The sequence below is a fragment of the Pantherophis guttatus genome, chromosome 6, assembly GCF_059756535.1.
Source record: "Pantherophis guttatus breed Tessera chromosome 6, ASM5975653v1, whole genome shotgun sequence".
NCBI classification, from domain to species: domain Eukaryota; kingdom Metazoa; phylum Chordata; class Lepidosauria; order Squamata; family Colubridae; genus Pantherophis; species Pantherophis guttatus.
This window is the reverse complement of record NC_142068.1, coordinates 98,288,547-98,309,311: the sequence shown is the minus strand read 5'-3', so window position 1 is coordinate 98,309,311 and position 20,765 is coordinate 98,288,547. Positions and strand designations below refer to the sequence as shown.

Below are 20,765 nucleotides of genomic sequence, written 5' to 3'. Positions count from 1 at the left end.
ATGTACACATATTCCTTTCCCAAGGTGCCCGTGTGACCTTCTTCTCTTGGCAGTTCCCAGCATGACCTCAGAGGCCACTTCCCTTCTTTCCTCCCTCCCCTCAGACCCTGCTGCCAATTCTCAGCCCTTCAAAATATACCAGAATACCAAAATTATGAAACAGTCAAGAATAGAGCTGGAAAGGACTTTGGAAGTGTTCTCGTCCAACTCCCTGCTCAAGCAGGAGATCCTACACTATTTCAGACAAGTGACTGTCCAGTCTCCTCTTAAAAACCCCCAGTGATGAAGTACCTACAACATCTGAAGGAAAGCTGTTCCACTGGTTAATTGTCCTCACTTTTAGGAAGTTTCTCCTCAATTCCAGGTTGCTTCTCTCCTTGGTTAGTTTCCATCCATTGTTTCTTATCCTGCCCTCTGGTGCTTTGGAAAATAAATTGACTCCCTCCTCTTTGTGGCAGCCTCTCACATACTGGAATACTGCTATCATGTCATTCCTAGTCTTTCTTTTCTCTATCCAAATCCAAACCCTACAACTGTTCTTCATATGTTTTAGATTTCAGGCCTTTAATCATCCTAGTTGCTCTTTGCACTTTTTCCAAAGTCTCAAAATCTTTTTTGCAATGTAGTAACTAAAACTGGATACACTATACTAAAATAAATACTGAAATAGATAAATACTAAAATGCATACTAAAATGCATACTAAATACTAAATATTAAAAGGATATTATTTATTTATTTATTTATTTATTTGTTTATATTTATATATTGCCCTTCTCCCAAAGGATTCAGGGTGGTGAACAGCCAACAAATAAAACACAAGAAATACAAAATTTTAAAAAGTATTAAAATCCAATTAAATTAATTTGGCCCACAATTAAAAGCACCCCTATATTAAGACCCATTATTAAACAATTTAAAAATTAAAACAATTTAAAAGAGTTAGGCCAGTCCGGCTTGCTGGAATAAATACGTCTTTAGGGAATGGCGAAAGGTGCAAAGATCCGGGATCCGCCGTATCTCTGGGGGCAGCTCATTCCAGAGGGTAGGTGCCCCCACAGAGAAGGCTCTCCCCTGGGGGCCGCCAGTCGGCATTGTTTGACTGACAGCAACCTGAGGAGCCCCTCTCTGTGGGAGTGTACTGGTGGGTGGGAGGCTATCGGTGGCAGAAGGCGGTCTCGTAAATACCCGGGTCCTAAGCCAAGGAGCGCTCTAAAGGTGGTAACCAATACCTTGAAGCGCACTCGGAAGACCACCGGGAGACAGTGCAGCTTGCGCAGGAGAGGTGTTACATGGGAGCGCCGAGTCGCCCCCATAACCACCCGCACGGCCACATTCTGGACCAGCTGGAGCCTCCGGGTGCTTCTCAAGGGGAGCCCCATGTAGAGAGCATTACAGTAGTCCAGGCGGGATGTGACGAGAGCATGAGTGACTGTGTGTAAGGCATCCGATCCAGAAAGGGATGTAACTGGTGGATCAGGCGAACCTGATAAAAAGCTCCCCTGGCCACAGCCGTCATATGCTCTTCTAAAGACAGCCGTGTGTCCAGGAGGACGCCCAAGTTGTGAGCCCTCTCTGTGGGGGCCAACAACTCGCCCCCAATAGTCAGTGATGGCATCAACTGACTATATCGGGATGCCGGAAGCCACTCAGTCTTGGACGGATTGAGCCTGAGCCTGTTTCTCCCCATCCAGATCCGCACGGCCTCCAGGCACCGGGACATCACATCAAGGGCATCGTTGGGGTGGTCCGGGGTGGAGATGTACAGCTGAGTGTCATCAGCGTACAGATGGCACTTCACCCTGAAACCACGGATGATCTCACCCAGCGGCTTCACATAAATGTTGAACAAAAGGGGCGAGAGAACCGACCCTTGCAGCACCCCACACACAAGGCGCCTCGAGGTTGATCTCTGATCCCCCATCAACACGAACTGCGACCGGTCAGAGAGGAAGGAGGAGAACCACCGCAACACGGTGCCCCCTACCCCCCACCCCTCCAATTGGCGCAGCATGATACCATGGTCGATGGTATCAAAGGCCACTGAGAGATAAAAAGAGAGATTAAAATTGCTTTTATTATAGAGATACGATAACAGAACGTTGCAACTCTGAATGTCCCTCCCCCTCACTGCCTTTATCCTAAAGAGAACTAGGAAGGGGCAAGACTGTGATGTTTTCTCAAATTGCATTCCTGTTTTGGATTTCTCTCTTTTTTTTTTTTATTGCAAAAGTTTTACAATTACATTTTCACCCCTTTTTTCACCCCCCCTCCCCAAACTTCCCATCCTCCCTAACCCTCCCTAACCCTCCCCCCCCAGACTTCCCTATTATGTACTCATAACTAATAACACTGATATATAAGCTTGAACCCATCCCTCCCCCTGTATAATTTTTCCTCTTTGTCTCTTTACATTAAAATATTTCTAATACATTATTTTCAAATAAAAGCTATTTGATACTTTCTAGTTTGGTATTTGTTCTGAACATATTCTATCCACCTTTTCCATTCCCATTCATAAGTCTCTTGTGAACAGTCTTTTAAATATGCTGAAATCTGTTTTGGATTTCTCTTAACTCATTGCCTTGGCTGTCTTCTTCCTCTAGTTCCACAAGTTTATTCTCATAGCCATTACACCAAAACACCATGCCAGCTGATCTCTCTGGTCTTCCGGGTCTTTCCATATGTGTCCTAGGCCTCTGCATAACTGGAGAGGTCTTGGATTTTTCCTTCACTCAGACCTGCCTAGGAAAAGTACAGGTAGTGCTTGACTTATGACCGCAATTGAGCCCAAAATTTATGTTATGCAAGACAGTTGTTAAGTGACTTTTGCCCGATTTCTTGCCACCATTATTAAGCAAATAATTGCAGTTATTAAGTTAGTAATGTGGTTGTTAAATGAATCTGGTTTTCCCATTGACTTTGCTTGACAATGGGGCCACAAAAGGGGATCCCACGACCTTGGGACAGTGCAACAAATATGAGCCAGTGGCCAAATGTCCAAATTTTGATCACGTGACCACAGGGATGCTGCAACAGTCATAAGTGTGAAGAACAATCATAAGTCACTTTTTCAATGCCATTGTAACCTCAAACAGTCACTAAACAAAGGGTTGTAAGTCGAGGACTACCTGTAGTCCTATTTTGTTCTACGTAGTGAACAAAACACCCACAATATGTTTCAATCTGAGTACAGATTTCTCAAGCAGTGCTTCTGAATAGTTTTGTTCTATGCAGGTTTTTTTAGTCTGAAATCAAAAAGCAAGCCAAGCCAAGCATTTTGGGTTTCAATTCTGCCAAACTGTGGCTTATCCAGGAGAGATCAGCAGAACCTTTGGTACCTGATCTTTGTTCCAGACTTGAAATAAAACCTAGTCTGGTTCTCTACATGCTGCTAGCTTGTAGTGACTTCCTGCTTAATTTAAGCAAGTCTCTCCTTCCAGTGGTACTGCAGTCGCCATCCATAGGCCTTATTCAGATGCATGGCATGGACCCATCCACCTGGACAATGTGGAATGCTCTGGCACTGAGCATACCTTGGCAGAGTGCATCATCCATCAAAGTGGTCAACACAACTGCAGGCAGAAGAAAAGTGCACGTGTGATATGTGACTACATGAGAAAGGAGAGACAATTTATAAGGAACGATGGTAAGTCTCTTAGTCTTGACTTCTTGGGCAGAAAACTGGGTTTCCAGAAATTCATGTTGAGTTGCTGCAACTAACAGGCTGACAGGCATATAAAGGGGCAATTGTGGTAGGAAAGCAATATGTAAAGAAAGAAGATCCTCTCCATATTCTTTGATTTTGATCTGCAGCCTCTGTGGGCCCCAACTCCTCTTTCTTGTCAATAAAAATCAAGCATGTAAATTACTTGGCCATGGGATTATTCTCTTCCAAGAAAATGCAACATCCATGTTTCCAGTGTTGTTGAACTTCAGAATTCAGTGGGTTTCAGAACAGGCTTAGCTTGTGGAAGGTATCAAATTCAGTTCCATTTAAAACAAGTTTTTTATTTTTTTTTCCTTCAAAAGTGGGGGAGGGAAAGAATTTCAGGAAACTACAGACCAATCAGCCTGACATCAATACTTGGGAAGATCTTGGAAAAGATAATCAAGCAACAAAACTGCAAATAGCAAGCAAAGTTGTAACCAAAAGCCAACACGGTTTGTTAAAACAGATCATGCCAAACAAATCTTATTTCATTCTTTGATAAAATGACTAAATTAGTAGACCAGCAAAATGCAGTGGACATAGTATACTTGGATTTCAGCAAGGCATTTGACAAAGTAGACCACAACCTACTACTTGGTAAGCTAAAAAAATGTGAGATAGATAGCATCACCACCAGATATATTTATAACTGGCTGGCAACCCACACTCAACAAATAGTCCTTAGTGGTACTTCATCTACATCAGGGGTATCAAACTCGCAGCGTCATGTTGCCGTCACATGACGCTTTGTGACGTTTTTCCCCTTTGCGGATCTGGGGTGGGCATGCACGTGACACTTCTGGCCCATGGGCCACCAGTTTGACACCCCTGATCTACATGGATGGAAGGAAGGAAGCAGCGGGGTACCCCAAGATTTTGTTTTAGGCCCAGTACAATTCAACATCTTCATTAACGATATAGATGAGAGAAGAGAAGGGGAACTCATCAAATTTGCAGATGACACTAAACTGGCAGGAATACCCAATACCCTAGAAGATGGGCTCAAAATCCAGATGGATCTCAACAGACTTGAACACTGAGTCCTATCTAACAAAATGAAATTCATTGTAGAGAAAAGTAAAGTTCTACACTTGGGCAAGAAAAACCAAATGTATAGGTACAGATTAGGTGAAACCTGACTCAATAGCAATAACTGTGGGAGGGATCTTGGATTCTTAGGGGACAATCACTTAAATATAAGGCAGCAGTGGGAGGCAGCCGCCAAAAAAGCCAATGCAATCTAGGTTGCATTAACAGAGAGAAAGAATCAAGATCATGTAAAGTATTAGTAGCACTTTATAAAGCCTTAGTAAGACCACATTTAGAATACTTCATCCAGTTTTGGTCACCATCAGTGGTGGGTTGCCCCCCGGTTTGCACCGGTTCTATAGAACCGGTAGTAAAACTGGCGGGAGGCTCCACCCACCGACCCCGACGTCATCAAAACGCTTCTGCGCATGCGCAGAAGAACACGCGTGCACGCTTGCTTTGCTCGCACGCGTGCACAGCCCCACTGCAAACCGGTAGTAAAGGTAAATAGAACCCACCCCTGGTCACCATATTATACAAAAGCAATAGAGACTCTGGAAAGAGTGCAAAAAAGAACAGCAAAGATTATTAGGGGGCTGGAAGCTAAAACATATGAAGAACGGTTGCAGAAATTGGGTATGTCTAGTCTAGTGAATAGGATCGCCAATATGATCGCCAACGTCTGATGACAGATATGGTGCAAGAAGAAGCCTAGTGAAAGAAGGACTGGGGTGACATGATAGCAGTGTTCCAATATTTGAGTGGCTGCTACAAAAAAAAGGGGGGGGTGTTCAACTTATTTTCCAAAGCCCCAAAAGGGCAGGACAAGAAACAATGGATGGAAACTAATCAAGGAGAGAAGCAACCTAGAACTAAAGAGAAATTTCCTAACAATGAGAGAACAATTAACCAGTGGAACAGCTGGCCTTCAGAAGTTGTGGGAGCTCCATCACTGGAGCCTTTTAAGAAGAGACTGTCTGGAAGGGCATAGGGTTTCCTGCCTGAGCAGGGGGTTGGACTAGGGGTGGGTTCTACTTACCTCCGCTGCCGGTTCGCAACAGGAGAATGCACACGTGCTTCTGCGCATGTGCAGATCGTTCATGATGATGTCCGGGCGGGTGGGCAGAGCCTCCCGCCGCCATTACTACCGGTTCGCAAGAACGGGACTGAACCAGAAGCAACCCACCACTGGGTTGGACTACTGGAAGACCTCCAAGGTCCCTTCCAACTCTTCTGTTCTATTCTGTTCTAAGTTCTCAGTAAAAAGGCTGGAAAAGGTTTTGATCAACTTTTGAAGTACTAGACCAGTGTGAGGAAAGAGTACTAGGATCGATGACAATAACCAAGTGATATAATTTGGCAACTATATCTAATCTAATCACCATTCTAATGTCACCCTTTCAAATTAAGACTTTTTTAAAATTAAAATGTGGGTCCTTGGGGAAAAAGAAATTAGTGTCAATAGAGGAAAAAGAGAAAGAACTTCAAGGGTTACATAAAATAGTTGAATGTAAAGCCTGTTCTGTTTCAATTAAATCCTTTCACGTTTCTACTCTGGATCTACTGGAAGATCCAGAGACTGGAAGAAAAACTTTTGTGCTGGGATCACTGTAAACCGCTTAGCAAGTGCTGTTGCTATTGCTATTGCTACTCTTTAAAGGGACATGTTTATGTGGAGTTCTGGAGAAATTAAACCCCTTCCAGAATGTACTATAAATGCAGTACCTTATTTGTTAGAGAGAGAGAGAGAGAGAGAGAGAGAGAGAGAGAGAGAGAGAGAGAGAGAGAGAGAGAGAGAATGCATACTGAAAATGCATTTATTAGAGAGGAAAGATTGCTTTTAGCTTAAGGTGATAATTCTTGGCTGAAAACTGGAAATTGCATATGCTTTATCTGTTTCTTCTTTTCTGCTCTTTCTTTGTGGGATCTTTTTGTCAAGATTTTCTTCCTTTCAAGAATTGGTAATGTTGCTATTTCCACTTTTAATCTCATCGTTCCCACCGCCCATCTCCTTCCACTTATGACTGTATGACTGTAACTTTGTTGCTTGTATCCTTAAAATTTATATTGATATTTTCCTGATTGCTTATTTGTACCTATGACTATCATTATGATTCCTGATGAACGTATCTTTTCCTTTATGTACACTAAGAGCATATGCACCAAGACAAATTCCTTGTGTGTCCAATCTCACTTGGCCAATAAAAAATTCTAGTCTAGTCTAGTCTAGTCTATTTTAATCTTTTAGCACTGTAAGGAAAATAAAGAATTAAGGAAGACTGTTATAAGGGAACAAACTACTATGGTAGTACCATTTTCCTACCATCTAAGGACAACAATCAACCAATGGCCTACAATCATATCCAAAGTGTGATTCTGGCATCTGCATTGTGTGGCAAATGAATATGAACCTAATCATTTTGGCTTTCTTGGCAGGTTCCAATATTGGCCTGTGTGGTCTTCGTTTGACTCAGCACCGCAACAAAAGAATAATTGGTGGAAACAAATCCTCCAGGTACCCTGCTTGCTTCCTATCATTGAACTGCTGTCAACTCATTTTTACCTGTTTACTTCTAGCAGACTTCAAATATTTATATAACATGGTACACCTACTTTTTGTGAAAGATATCTAGCTGGGGGAAACTCTTAAAAGCATATCTTGTTAAGAATTATGTTCGCCAAATGGCAGAATAGTGTAATATTCACAGCTGCCACCTTACCAGTTCTGCTGATAAGATATAAGTGCCTCTACTCATTGGGTGAACAGGAAAATATACTCACTTTGGGGCATCAATTTTTTAAAAATACATAAAAAGCCCCAGTTGGAAACAGACTGTTCATTCCTCCAAGGTTGGAAAAAGTAGATAGAGGAGGGATTTCTTGGTCTCCATCTATCAAATTTGTTTAATTTATTTAAAATAAACATAACTCCATCCTTCAAAGGAAATTTTGCTAAAGTGCCTTACAATTCAAACCTTCCCATAGGTTGACATCATTTCCTTGGGCATTTGCTAAGCCTTTCCTCTTTCTGTGTTTTAACTTTTGGAAAACATCAGCAGGAGAATTTTCAGACTACTCTTCACCTAAACCTACAAAAGTTATGTACTCAACAAAAACAGAACACCGTGTTAGCAAAAAACAAATGGAATGACAGAGCAGTATACTTTAGAATGGTGGATCAATATGTTAAAAGGCTTGAGCAAATGAAAAAGCATTCACATAGCTCCAGAATAAAGTTTATTAAAGTTCATGTTAGCTATATTTCTGTGAGGAGGATGTTCTATCAGTGGAGTCCTAGAGCAAACATGGAAGAGAATATTTGGTGCTGTTTAAGCTTGATGGTTTTCTTGAAGACATTTCGTTACCAAACTAGGCAACAGCATCAGTGTTGATGATATTACCTAGTTTGGTAATGAAACATCTGCAAGAAAACCATCAAGCTCAAAGAGCAGCAAGGACCTCAAAGGTCCTTCTCCTTTGCTACTCATGGAACATACTTTGAGATCCTCAACACATACCTTAGGTCTGAGATGGCATGTTGTAGTGGCTAAGGGGCTGGACTAGGAGTGAGGAGACCCAGGTTCTAGTCCTCCCATAAGCACAAAAGGAAGTTGGGTGACTTTAAGCCAGACCTCTCAACCCCCAATCAGTGGCAGCCTCTGCAACACATTAGTTAAGAAGCAAACCCATTATTGCTTCATGCCCTGACGCACTTCACTAAGTGAGATAATTGAGTGCAGAATAAATGTTAAGAAGAATTGGACTCCAAAACAAAGAAATAGCTAATATATGTTCTTTAAACTCACTTTTATTCCACGCCACTTGACTGTACTAGTTGCAGGCTTGATCATGCATTCAGCATTACTAAAAGATTCAAGTTATATTTAAGGGAAGTCCTGGGCTTCAACAAAGCTGTATTAAGAAATGTTCCAAAAGTCTTACACTTAGGGAAGAAAAACCAAAAGTACACATATAGACTGGGTGAAACCAGGCGTAACAGCCCTGTGAGAGGGATCTTGGAGTCTTAGTGACAACCAATTAAATATGAGCCAACAGTGTGTAGCGGCAGCCAAAAAAGCCAATGCAACCCTAAGTTGCGTTAACAGAGGGGTACAATCAAGATCAAAGGAGGTATTAATACTACTCTATAAAACCTTAGGAAGACCACACCTAAAATACAGCATCCAATTTTGGTCGCCACACAATAAAAAAGTTATTGAGCTCTAGAAAGAGTGCAGAGAAGAGCAACCAAGATGATTAGGGAACTGGAGGCTAAAACATATGATGAATGGTTGCAGGAACTGAGCATGGCTATCTAGTGAAGAGAAGGACCAGGATAGCAGTCTTCCAATATTTGAGGAGCTGCCACAGAGAGGAGAGGGTCAAGCTATTTTCCAAGGCACCTAAAGGCCAGACAAGGAATAATGGATAAAAACTGATTCAACCTAGAAATAAGGAGAAATTTTTTGACAGAACAATCAACCAATGGAACAGAAGTTGCCTTCGGAAGTTGTGGCAGCTTCATCATTGGAGGCTTTCAAGAAGAGATTGGACTGCCATTTGTCAGAAATGGTGTAGGGTTGCCTGCTTGGGCAGTTGGGGTTGGACTAGATGACCTACAAGGTCCCTTCCAACTCTGTTAATCTGTTACCTGTATGGAATCTCTGTCTTCTAGAATATAAATCTAATTCTTGGATATGGAATTACATATTTATCAGGCTTTTATTATGTTATAGTATTCAGTTTTAATTACTGGCACTCATGTAGCCCATTGTAAAGTTGTCATTGACTAAGACAGATAATCTGTTTTATTCAAAATGCTCTGAATTTGAACTGCCAACTTTTGTCAACTTTGCAGAAAAAGAAGATATGTAAAATGCTGTTAGCCCTCAAAACCCGAGTTCAAAGCGACATTCTTAAAGAGAGACTACAGTATCACCTATATCAAGACTACAGTATCACCTATAGCAAATTAGCCCATTGATTACCTTCTGAATCTATCCACTTCCTCTATCTTGGATTTCTAATCGCAACAAAGAAAAAAAACTATTTTAGCTATTTTCCAAGCATTTTATTTATATACTTTGACTACTGGATTAGATAGTACTCTGGACATAGAAGATGAATCAAGGAATTCTGTGTACATTAAGTAAGAGTTGTCACCAAAACACTTTGTGGGTACTACAACAAGCCTGCCAGGGCCAATATTGAATAGTCCATTCACCACCACCTGAAAAGACTGTTCAAATCTCAAGGAATCAATAGAAGCGGAAATATATATTGTAAATGTTCTGGCTACCATTAGCACAGCAATAATTAACTAATATTGCTGTTGAGATTTGGGGTTTTGTGAAGGTTTTGTGCAGGTTTCTCTGAAACAGACAAAGTGCCCCTGCTGCCTCCTTGGTCTACTCAGCTTCTTCAAGATGATCACTGTTGTTTCTTTTGTGGACCAAGCACCTGGCTTTCCTTTACAAGGAAATAGAAAATCACCTTCACATTATTGCCAGGAAGCTATATGGAAAGACAAGGGGACTAGTATAGCTTAAAAGTGATTTTACACTTTTACGAGCAGGACTCCCAGATAAAGAATTGAATGTGCATGTGTTTGCATGTCAATGTTTTTTTTCCAACGGTAAACAATAAGGTTTACCATAAACCTTATAAACCACTTTGAAACTTTGTTTTAGCATCTTGAAGTATAAAAAATATACTAAAAAAATAAATTTAAAAAATAAACCTTGGCTTTGGAAAGTTTTTGGAGCAGACCTTTTCTGGTCAACTGAATAACAGCTGAATAAACAAATCAAAGCAGGAAGGAAACTGACCAATTTACTTTACAATTCTAAATGCAGACTTTGTGAATAGGAGGATAGAGTTTTAGGTCACAAAATACTCCATTAATGTGCACTTAGGAAAAAAACCTTTGTGGGGAACACAGATGACCTGCAACTCCTTAAGGAAGTCACAACTTTTCCTGGATTTCTGTAGCTGCCCTGTGGGGCCATGAAAATACACCATTCAATTAAAGTAGAACTGACAGACAAATTGGCTGGGCCCCGTTGCCTCTCTTTCATTCACGTGTATTTGCCTCAGACCCTGCTGACAGTGGCACCTCTGACCTTAAGATGCACTTTCGACTTTCCCCAATTGCAATTTTGACCCTCAGAAGCTGCCTTTTTAACCTAAATTGTACTTTTGACCATCCCAAATTAAATAAATAAATAAATAAATAAATAAATAAATAATTTTATTTCTATACCGCCCTTCTCCCGAAGGACTCAGGGCGGTGTACAGCCTATTTAAAAACACAAAAAACACGACAACAATTTAAAATTTAAAATCATTAAATAATTAGGCTCCAATTAAAATCCCAGAAATTTAAAATACCCCAATTTAAAACGTTATGTTAATAGCCCTGCCTGGCGGAACAACAGGGTCTTCAGAGCGCAGCGAAACACCCGGAGGTCGGAAATCTTTCGTATTTCGGGGGGCAGTTCATTCCACAGGGCTGGGGCTCCCACAGAGAAGGCCCTCCCCCTGGGTGTCGCCAGCTGACATAACTTGGCTGATGGCACCCGGAGGAGACCCTCTCTGTGGGAGCGGACTGGTCGGTGGGAGGCTATTGGTGGCAGAAGTCGGTCTCGAAGGTACCCGGGTCCTATGCCATGGAGCGCTTTAAAGGTGGTAACCAACACCTTGAATCGCACCCGGAAAACCACTGGGAGCCAGTGCAGCTCGCGCAGGAAGGGTGTCACGTGGGCGCAACGGGTTGCACCCATAACCACCCGCGCGGCCGCATTCTGGACCAGTTGGAGCCTCCGAGTGCTCTTCAAGGGGAGCCCCATGTAGAGAGCATTACAATAGTCCAACCGGGAGGTGACAAGGGCGTGAGTGACCGTGCGCAAGGCGTCCCGATCCAGAAAGGGCTGCAACTGGCGAATCAGGCGAACCTGATAAAAGGCCCCCCTGGCCACGGCCGTCATGTGCTCTTCTAAAGACAGCCGTGCGTCCAGGAGGACACCCAGATTGCGAGCCCTCTCTGTGGGGGGCAAGGATTCACCCCCAATAGTCAGCGATGGCACCTGCTGACTATATCGGGGCGCCGGAAGCCACAGCCACTCGGTCTTGGAGGGGTTGAGTCTGAGCCTGTTCCTCCCCATCCAGGCCCGCACGGCCTCCAGGCAGCGGGACATCACATCAAGGGCATCGTTGGGGTGGTCTGGGGTGGAGATGTACAGCTGAGTATCGTCAGCGTACAGATGACACTTCACCCCAAAACTACGGATGATCTCACCCAGCGGCTTCACATAAATGTTGAACAGGAGAGGCGAGAGGACCGACCCTTGCGGCACTCCCCATGCGAGATGCCTCGAGGTCGACCTCTGTCCCCCTGCCAACACAAACTGTGAGCGGTCGGAGAGGAAGGAGGAGAACCACCGCAAAACGGTGCCCCCTATTCCTAACCCCCTCAACCACTGCAGCATGATACCATGGTCGATGGTATCAAAAGCCGCCGAGAGGTCTAATAGGACTAGGACAGAGGAGCAGCCCCTGTCCCGAGCCCTCCAGAGATCATCCACCAACGCGACCAATGCCGTTTCAGTGCTGTACCCCTGCCTGAAGCCCGACTGGTACGGGTCCAGATAGATAGCTTCATCCAGGTGCCGGGGAAGTTGTCGTGCCACCACGCTCTCAACAACCTTCGCCACAAAACGAAGGTTGGAGACTGGACGATAGTTGGCTAATTCAGCCGGGTCCAGGGAAGGCTTCTTGAGGAGGGGCCTCACTACCGCCTCTTTCAAGGCGGCAGGAAAGGCACCCTCACTCAGAGAAGCACTTATAATCCCCTGGAGCCAGCCTCATGTAACCTCCCGGGAGGCCAGCACCAACCAGGAGGGACACGGGTCCAATAAACATGTGGCGGCACTAAATTGCACTCTTGCCTTCTCTAAATTGCACTTTAACGTAAATTACACTTTTGATATCCCAATACTGTATATACTTTAAGATGGTCATACTTTTGTCCTTGACTTAAATAGCAGCACTCAACTTTTCTATAATGGACTGCATGTTTGAGCTTAACTGTCAGGTTAAAGCATGGAATTGTGCCAAAATTTCTAAAAGGAATTAAGATACATAGCCCCCATTATATCCTCTTCTGTCCATGCATACCCATAGAACTTCTCCAGGCCCCCTTTCCAATTCTACAATATTTCTTCTACAATATTGTAGATAATATTCTACAATATTATCTGGGGTATTATAGTGTGATGTGCTCATGGGCAGAGTTATGAGAAAAGAAGCATGCCACTTACTTCTCAAGTGCAAAGTGCATTTTAGAAAGGTCAATGTGCAATTTAGGTTAAAAGTGCAGCTTTTGAAAGTCAAAATTGTAACTTACGAAAGCAGACACATCTACGGTCATCGGACAAAGTGCCTTCTCCCAATCATTTGCAGAGTTACTCAGTCAGGAAGTATTAAACCCAAGATGAAGCAGGTACAGAAGAGCAGGATTTTGCAATTTTATCTACTGCTCATCAAAAGTGGGTAACTTGAGTCTGAAATGAGATGGAAGCCCGTTTGGAATTTTCATCCATTTATTTTCAAGTGGGGCATAGAATAATGAGCAAATATGCATTTAGTACCCAAAGACAAGATTGTTAAAATTGCCAGGAAGTCTAGGAAATATGGACAGAGATGAGAAGTAGATATTTTGATGAGTTCCAAACACCTACCGGTACTTGTTGACAAGCTGGGCACATTATGATACAGGATTTAGGCATGTTGTTCTTGCACTTTCCTGAGGAATTCTGATATGCAAGGCTGCTTGGAATCATTTTATTCTGTTCTAGGAAAGAATGATGCTAGCCTACACAAAGCAGTTTGTTTAATAAACTATACAAATCAACAGAGGCTGGATGGAAGAGTAACACGAAACCTCCACGTGAAAATCCAAGCCAATGTTTTGCCTTTGCTGTGTCTTCATGGCTTTTCTCTTCCAGGGGAAGTTGGCCATGGCAGGTCTCCTTGCGTCTGAAGGGGATTCACAAAGATGCTCGTTTGTTGTGCGGTGCAACACTTATCAGCAGTTGCTGGGTAATGACAGCAGCACATTGCTTCAAAAGGTAAAGTATAGCCAGCATCCACACATTGTTAGTCAGAAAAAAATTAAATCATGGTTTGTGAACATGTCATAGAAAACTTCTTCATGTCTCCCTAAATTCAACCTGAGGGTAGATGGCTAACCATCTTTGAAGGTCATCTCATACTATATCCTTTTTTTTATGGGCAGCTTATAACTGATGCCAGTGGACTCTGAGTTTCTGCAAACTCAAATTGTGTCAATATTTTACACCTTTTTTCAGAAGAAGCATTATGTTTGCACATTGTGTCACACATTGGAGGTGACCCAATTAATGAGGCATATTGATGGAGAATGGATCTTCCCAGCTCCTACTAGCTGCTTATGAATGGTGCAGACAAATCCTTCCTCCACTCTTCCCTTCCTGACATGTAAAGACTCATGGTAGAGATGCTATCTGAACTAGGGGTTCCTCCTGTTTCATCTCCCCTCCCCTCCCCATGACTTAGCCTGACTAGGTGGCTCAGTGGCTAAGACACTGAGCTTGTTGATCAGAAAGGTCAGCAGTTCAGCGGTTCGAATCCCTTGTACGGGTGTCCTGCGTGAGCAGGTGGTTAGACTAGATGACCTCCAAGGTCCCTTCCAACTATGTTACTGTTACCTGCCCTAATGCCATACAGTATGCTGGGCTGGCTGATGTGGGATTGTTACTTCAATCAAGACAGTCTCCACCCCCAGATGGCAGGTCAGCAGACAGCATAGGGGACTTGGAAGGAGACATAAAACATGCAAATTCATCTTCTTACCTCCCTGGTCCTTCCTGTGGCATGAAGACAGGTTGCATAGGAAGCCTCCCTTATTATATCTGAAAGCACCCCCCACGTCTGGGCCTGATCCACAGTGGTGGGATAACAGAAATGGCAACCCTGTGGATCAGGCCCTGCAGGTGATCCAGGGGTAAGGAAGAGAAAGCTTCTCCTGACATATTGCCCCCTTCCTACCCTCTGATAGAAAGCAAAACTCATTGCTCCAGCTGCTCTAACCATCTGTCAGATTTTTCCTTCTCCTCAGCCCCGGCCTTCAATAGGGCAAGCAATGGTTGGGGAATTCTCTGCCGATGGGAAAATCCTTCACGGCTAAGGATTTTCCCATCGGCAGAGAATTCCCCAACCATTGTATCTCGAGCAAGCCATTAAGACAGCACTGCTCACCAGCTCATTGCCAACATGGACTAAAGCTCAGCTACTTTGACAAGAGACAATTATGCTGGCATCAGCTGGGTATGCCAGTGTGCCAATAATGGCTGGGTGCCCACATCATGCTAAGTCATAATAGAGCTTGTTTATAACAGACCCTGCTATGGTTAGTGCACCAGTCTCTCAAGGACTTCAGGTTGATTTTATTTATGGGCGTCTTACTTATATTTTTGAGGAATGTATTTACTTCACCTAAAATATCTGCCTAAAGAGAATAATGTAATATATGATTATATTTCATGTGTGTAGGATGGCAGAGGAGATGTTTTAAATTGACTCAACACTCCTTAAGAAAGATCCTTTCTAGTTGAAAGAAACATGAAACATCTTCATTGAAAACTAACTGGCTTGTGACTCTTTTGCGGGCAGATTTGGGGTAGACGTTCGTCGCTACCTTCTGCGGGTGGGAGACCACCATACCGCTGTGAGAGATGAGTCGGAGAGAGAGTTGCCGGTGGAGAAGATCCTCCTTCATAGAAATTATCGGTCGAGCAGTAATGATAATGACATTGCTCTGGTCAGGATGTGGGGCAAAGAGGACAACTGTCTCTCCTTCAGCCCCCGTGTCTTTCCCGTCTGCCTCCCCGCTGGGAAGCAGAAAGCTGCAATGGACAGAAAGTCTTGCGTCATATCAGGCTGGGGAGATACAGGTGAGTGCTGGGTTGCCTCACAACTTCCACATGGGATATCAAAGAATAAATAGAGAAGTTAGTCCTCCCTATTTGCAAATTGAAAAAACTTTGAGGGCATTTACCACCTCATACAGAACGAGAGTTTCAAGTATATAATAAATAATCAATGGAAAGCAAAAACAGTGACTTTTTGTTAACTATTTATTAAATTAAATAACATTGCTTTTAAAAGCCTTGGTAGTATAGTGGTCTAAAGCACCCTGTTATTAAGACCAGCTGCCTGCAATTACTGCAGGTTCGAATCTCGCCAGGCTCAAGGTTGACTCAGCCTTCCATCCTTTCTAAGGTAGGTAAATTGAGGACCCAGTTGTGGGGGCAATAAGCTGACTTTGTATAAATATACAAAAAGGATGAAGGCTATTGCTGAGCACATTGTAAGCCGCCCTGAGTCTCCGGAGAAGGGCGGCATATAAATCAAATTAAAAAAAAAATGGAGATAAATGCAGCCAGCTTAGCTACTGTATGTATAAAACATTTCAACTTAAAGAAGCTTTCCTAGTTATTAACTGTCACTGTGTAAGCCTGAAAACCTGTTGAAGACTTCATTAGTAGTAAGGATGGGTATGAAATATGACATGATGTATCCTATAGTTCTGATTTATATGATAGATGAATGTATATATTTTACACCCAGTAGTTTCTAAAAAGAATGCAAATAGGAAACCATGTGAGGGAAATGGATGGTTTAAAATAAATAAAAACAAATAAACCCCGTTATAAATAAAATAAAAGACCCACTGCTGTACTCAGAAATGCCCCATCTAGTTTATATAGTTATCTAGTTATATTTCAAACAAAAAACATGACAGATCAATCTTCTGGGCCTGCCAAAGCAGCAGAAGGCAAACCAAGAAGTAATGGATGGAAAGAAGCAGCAACCTAGAACTAAGAAGAAATTTCTTGACAGTGAGAACAACAAAAACTTGCCTCCAGAAGTTTTAGGTACTCCATCATTGGAGGTTTTTAAGAAGAGATTGGACAGCCATTTGTCTGAAATGATATCTGGTGTCCTGTTTCAGTAGGGGGTTGAACTAGAAGACCACAAAGGTCCTTTCCAACTGTTACTCTGATGATCCCCAGATGTCTTGTACTACATTGCCATCATCTCAGAATCACAGAATAACAGAGTTGGAAGGGCTCTTGAAGGTCCTTTAGTCCAACCCACTACTGAGCAGGAGACTGGAAGACTGCTACTGTAGCAATTGCAGCAATTGTGCTTTACAGCATTCTCTGAGCAATTTACAAATGTCAGCATATTGCCCCCAATAATCTGGGTCATTTTACTGATCTTGGAAAAATCAGCCTTGATAGTACAGTGGTCTAAGCACCCTGTTATTAACACAGCTGCCTGCAATTTACTGCTGGTTTGAATCTCTCCAAGGCTCAAGGTTGACTCAGCCTTCCATCCTTTCTAAGGTAGGTAAATTGAGGACCCAGTTTGTGGGGGCAATAAGCTGACTGTATAAATATACAAAAGTATGAAGGCTATTGCTTAGCGCATTGTAAGCCGCCCTGAGTCTCCGGAGAAGGGCGGCATATAAATCAAATTTAAAATAAAAATAAAAATGGAAGGTTGAAATTAACCTTGAGCCGGTGAAGATCTAACTCCTGGCAGTAGGCAAAGATAGCCTGCAATTCTATATTTTAACCACTGCGCCAACATGACTCCTATCATATCACCCCTAGTCCTTCTCTTCATTACACTAAAGATACTGACTATGGGGGATGTTTGTGAAAGCAAGCCTGGCAAAATGGAGGGGCTGATGCTCATCCAGTTGGAGCCTAGCCTTGCTCTTCCTCAGTATGTCTTTCAGTAGTTGGTTGTTAAGGAGGTATATTTAGAACACAGAACATTGAATAATGGGGTTGGAAGGGTCCTTGGAGGTCTTCTAGTCCAGCCCCCTGCCCTGGCAGGAGACCCTAGACAATGGCTCTTGTCTAGGATCGCTCCTTAAAAATCTCGTCTTAAAAATCTCCCGTGATGGAACATTCATGACTTCTGAAGCAAGCCGTTCCACTGGTTAACTGTTCTCACTGTGAGAACTATTAAATTTCTCCTTAGTTCTAGGTTGGATCTTTCCTTGATAGGTTTCCACCCAGTGCTGCTTGTTTCCTTCAGGGGTTCGTTGGAGAATGGGTTGTTCCCCCCTCTCTGTGACAGCCCCTCCAATATTGGAAGACTCCTATTATGTCACCCCTATTCCTATCTATGTGCTCACCGTAACTTTCTCTTAAGCAGCAATGACTAAAGTAAGAGGGAAAGAGGGAGCAAAAGAAGGACAATCTCTCTGAAAGCAGTAAATCCTCTTGTGAGTTGAATGATTATATTTTGTGAATGACTGTGTGAAACAAAAGGAATGATTTCCCTTTCTTTGCTTTTATTTTTTATCTTTTTGTTTACTTCTCTGCCCTGGAACCACAAACCACAAGCTGATTTGTTGTACTTAAATGTTATTTCAACATTAACCACAAGAGGGGAGGACAAAAGACTAATCTCTATCAGAAAGCTATTTTTCTCTCTGTTTTTTTTTACATCTTCTCTTTTTTGTTTGATTTCAACATTGCTTATAAAGACTATCAGTCCACTTGTTAAAGAATAAATACAGTAGTAAATGCTACTTTTTATATAGATCATTTTTACACACAGGGAGATATACATATACACACATATTTATACATGCTTTTCAATTTATTATTATTTTATATTTATTATTATAAGTGATGTGTGTGTGTGTGTGTGTGTATGTACATATACAATATGGACAATGCAATATCCGAGATAAAATATTAATTAAGCTGAAACCGTAATAAAATCATCATAAGTAGGAAAAATAAGACATGCTATCGTATTAAACATGTAGAAATTCTTAGATCACTACCTAAATCCTAAAATTAACCTAATCTTAATCTTCTCAACATTTTCCTTTTTGGAATACAAATAGTCCTTGTTTAGCAACAACTAGGGCCAGGAACTTGGTTGCTAAGTAAAGCAGTTGCTAAGTGAAACCATAACTCTGCTTAAGATTTTACTTCACCTTTTTACTTTACATACAAGGTTGTAAATACAAAGATTGGTTGCAAAATTATTTTTCCATCCTCATGGTAACTACAAACAGATACTAAACAAGGCAGCTGCTAACGGACGTCTACTTGTAGAGACAAAAATTGGGCAGTTATAAAATATAGTACTTGAGGAATGATTGTATGCCAACTCTGCTTCTTACTTGTAAGTACACTACACCAGATCAATAATTTTACACCCAGAAGTGAGACAATTTTAAAAATAAATTTCATGGACCATTTTTGATAATTTTAGATTTTCAAGTTACATTTTTGATAGGGTCATGAATTCAGTGTAAGGTGTAAATTATTCTCAATCCTTCCCCCAAACTATTTTATGTACTTAAATTCCAGATCAGTAAAATATTCTGTAACAGACACATCCTGGCCTTTAGAGTGCGCCAAGGAATTACACCCAGCATTTAATAGTGTACTAGAACAGAATTTGCTTTACAATTCTCAGGATTGAGGACTAGCACAGTATTAAGAGCAAAGGGCACCTTCACTAGGAACTAATCCTAAAATAAAGCAGTGTTATTAATTAAATCCATAATTACAATCAAGTACCAACTCCTTCTGAATCACTTTGTATTAAAACAGTGGTCCCCAACCTTTCTGGCTGTGCTGACTGTCAGGGGAGGGGAGAGGAAATGGTTCTGTGCGACTGTACATGTGCAGCTCCATTTGTGCAAGTGGTGGGCACTTGCGCGCACATATGAAGTTCCATTTGTGTGAGCGTTGGGTGCGCCCGCCACTCATACAAATGGAGCTTCATGTGTGCAAGAGAATGCCTGCCGCTTGCACAAAGGGAGCTGTGCATGCACATTTGCCTGCTGCTTGCGCAGCCTGCGGGTTGGGGACTCTGTATTAGAAAATGGACATTGTCCTACCTGTTATGCTCGATGCGCCGCCAATCCTACTTCTGGGAGCTTGATTGATGATTGGATGTACTGAGTGCCTATCAAAGTTTCTGCAGCCTTGGTACTGCCCCTTGTGATGTTAACCCTTCAGTCTTTTTCACGAAGCAGATAACGAGGACGACACCGACCCATGCTCAGAATAATCCAAAGGCAGGATCACAGAAGCAATGCTGCAGAAAAGGAAACAAAAGAAAAACACACACCACCCACAGCAGCCATGGTCGACAAACGGGTGGGCCGGATTGGCGGCGCATCGAGCATAAAAGGGACGTTCAGGTAGGACAACGTCCATTTTCCTGACTCGATGCGCCGCCAATCCTACTTCTGGGACATACCCAAGGTTACTCATTGTCTGGGAGGGGTCGAGCCACTGGCTGTCCCTGGGTGGATATTACAGATTGTAAAACTCGTCTGCCGAAGGCAGCATCAGCAGAAGCAAAGGAGTCTAAACGATAATGGCGAACAAAGGAAGACAAAGACGACCACGTCGCCGCCTTACAAATGTCATCCACAGACGCTTGTGAGGCCCAAGCCGCTGAGGTAGCAGCACTTCGAGTGGAATGGGGGACAATGCCACCAGGCACAGCCCTGCCCTGTAAATGGTAAGCAGTTGAGATACAAGCTTTTAGCCACCGACCTACAATATGAGAAGAAACTTTGTGTCCCATGGAAGCTGGTAAAAAAGACACCAGCAAGGCCTCTGTCCTTCTAAAGGAAGCAGTGCGCTTAATATGACGCCGTAAGGCCCTACGGACGTCTAAGGTATGCCACTGTCTCTCTAAAGGATGTCGGGGGTCAGGACAGAAATTAGGGAGCGTAATTTCTTGACCTCTATGAAATTTTGAATTAACTTTGGGTATGAAGGCCGGATCTAGTCGGAGAACTACTCTATCAGGGAAAAACACACAGAGATCTGGGCGAATAGACAGAGCAGCAATCTCTGAAACCCTCCTAGCCGAGGTTATTGCCAGAAGAAAAGCCATTTTTAGGGTCAAATAATGTAATGAGGCTG

General features: G+C 42.6%; 1 protein-coding gene and 1 long non-coding RNA gene across 2 annotated transcripts in view; one reads left to right on the top strand and one right to left on the bottom strand.

The window, feature by feature from the left end:
* LOC117676099 (neurotrypsin-like) overlaps positions 1–20,765 on the top strand; it is a 54,218-nt gene that overhangs the window by 22,599 nt on the left and 10,854 nt on the right. Inside the window, exons 12-15 of the mRNA XM_034435287.3 lie at positions 3,443–3,648; positions 7,177–7,255; positions 13,746–13,868; positions 15,451–15,731. Of these exons, the coding sequence (XP_034291178.2) occupies positions 3,443–3,648; positions 7,177–7,255; positions 13,746–13,868; positions 15,451–15,731 (689 nt within the window). The remainder of the gene's footprint in view (positions 1–3,442; positions 3,649–7,176; positions 7,256–13,745; positions 13,869–15,450; positions 15,732–20,765) is intronic.
* On the bottom strand, positions 13,614–14,932 carry LOC117676100 (uncharacterized). The gene is made up of 2 exons (XR_004594344.1): positions 14,632–14,932; positions 13,614–13,776 (listed from the first exon to the last, which is right to left on the bottom strand). It is a non-coding gene; the product is annotated as an uncharacterized LOC117676100 (long non-coding RNA).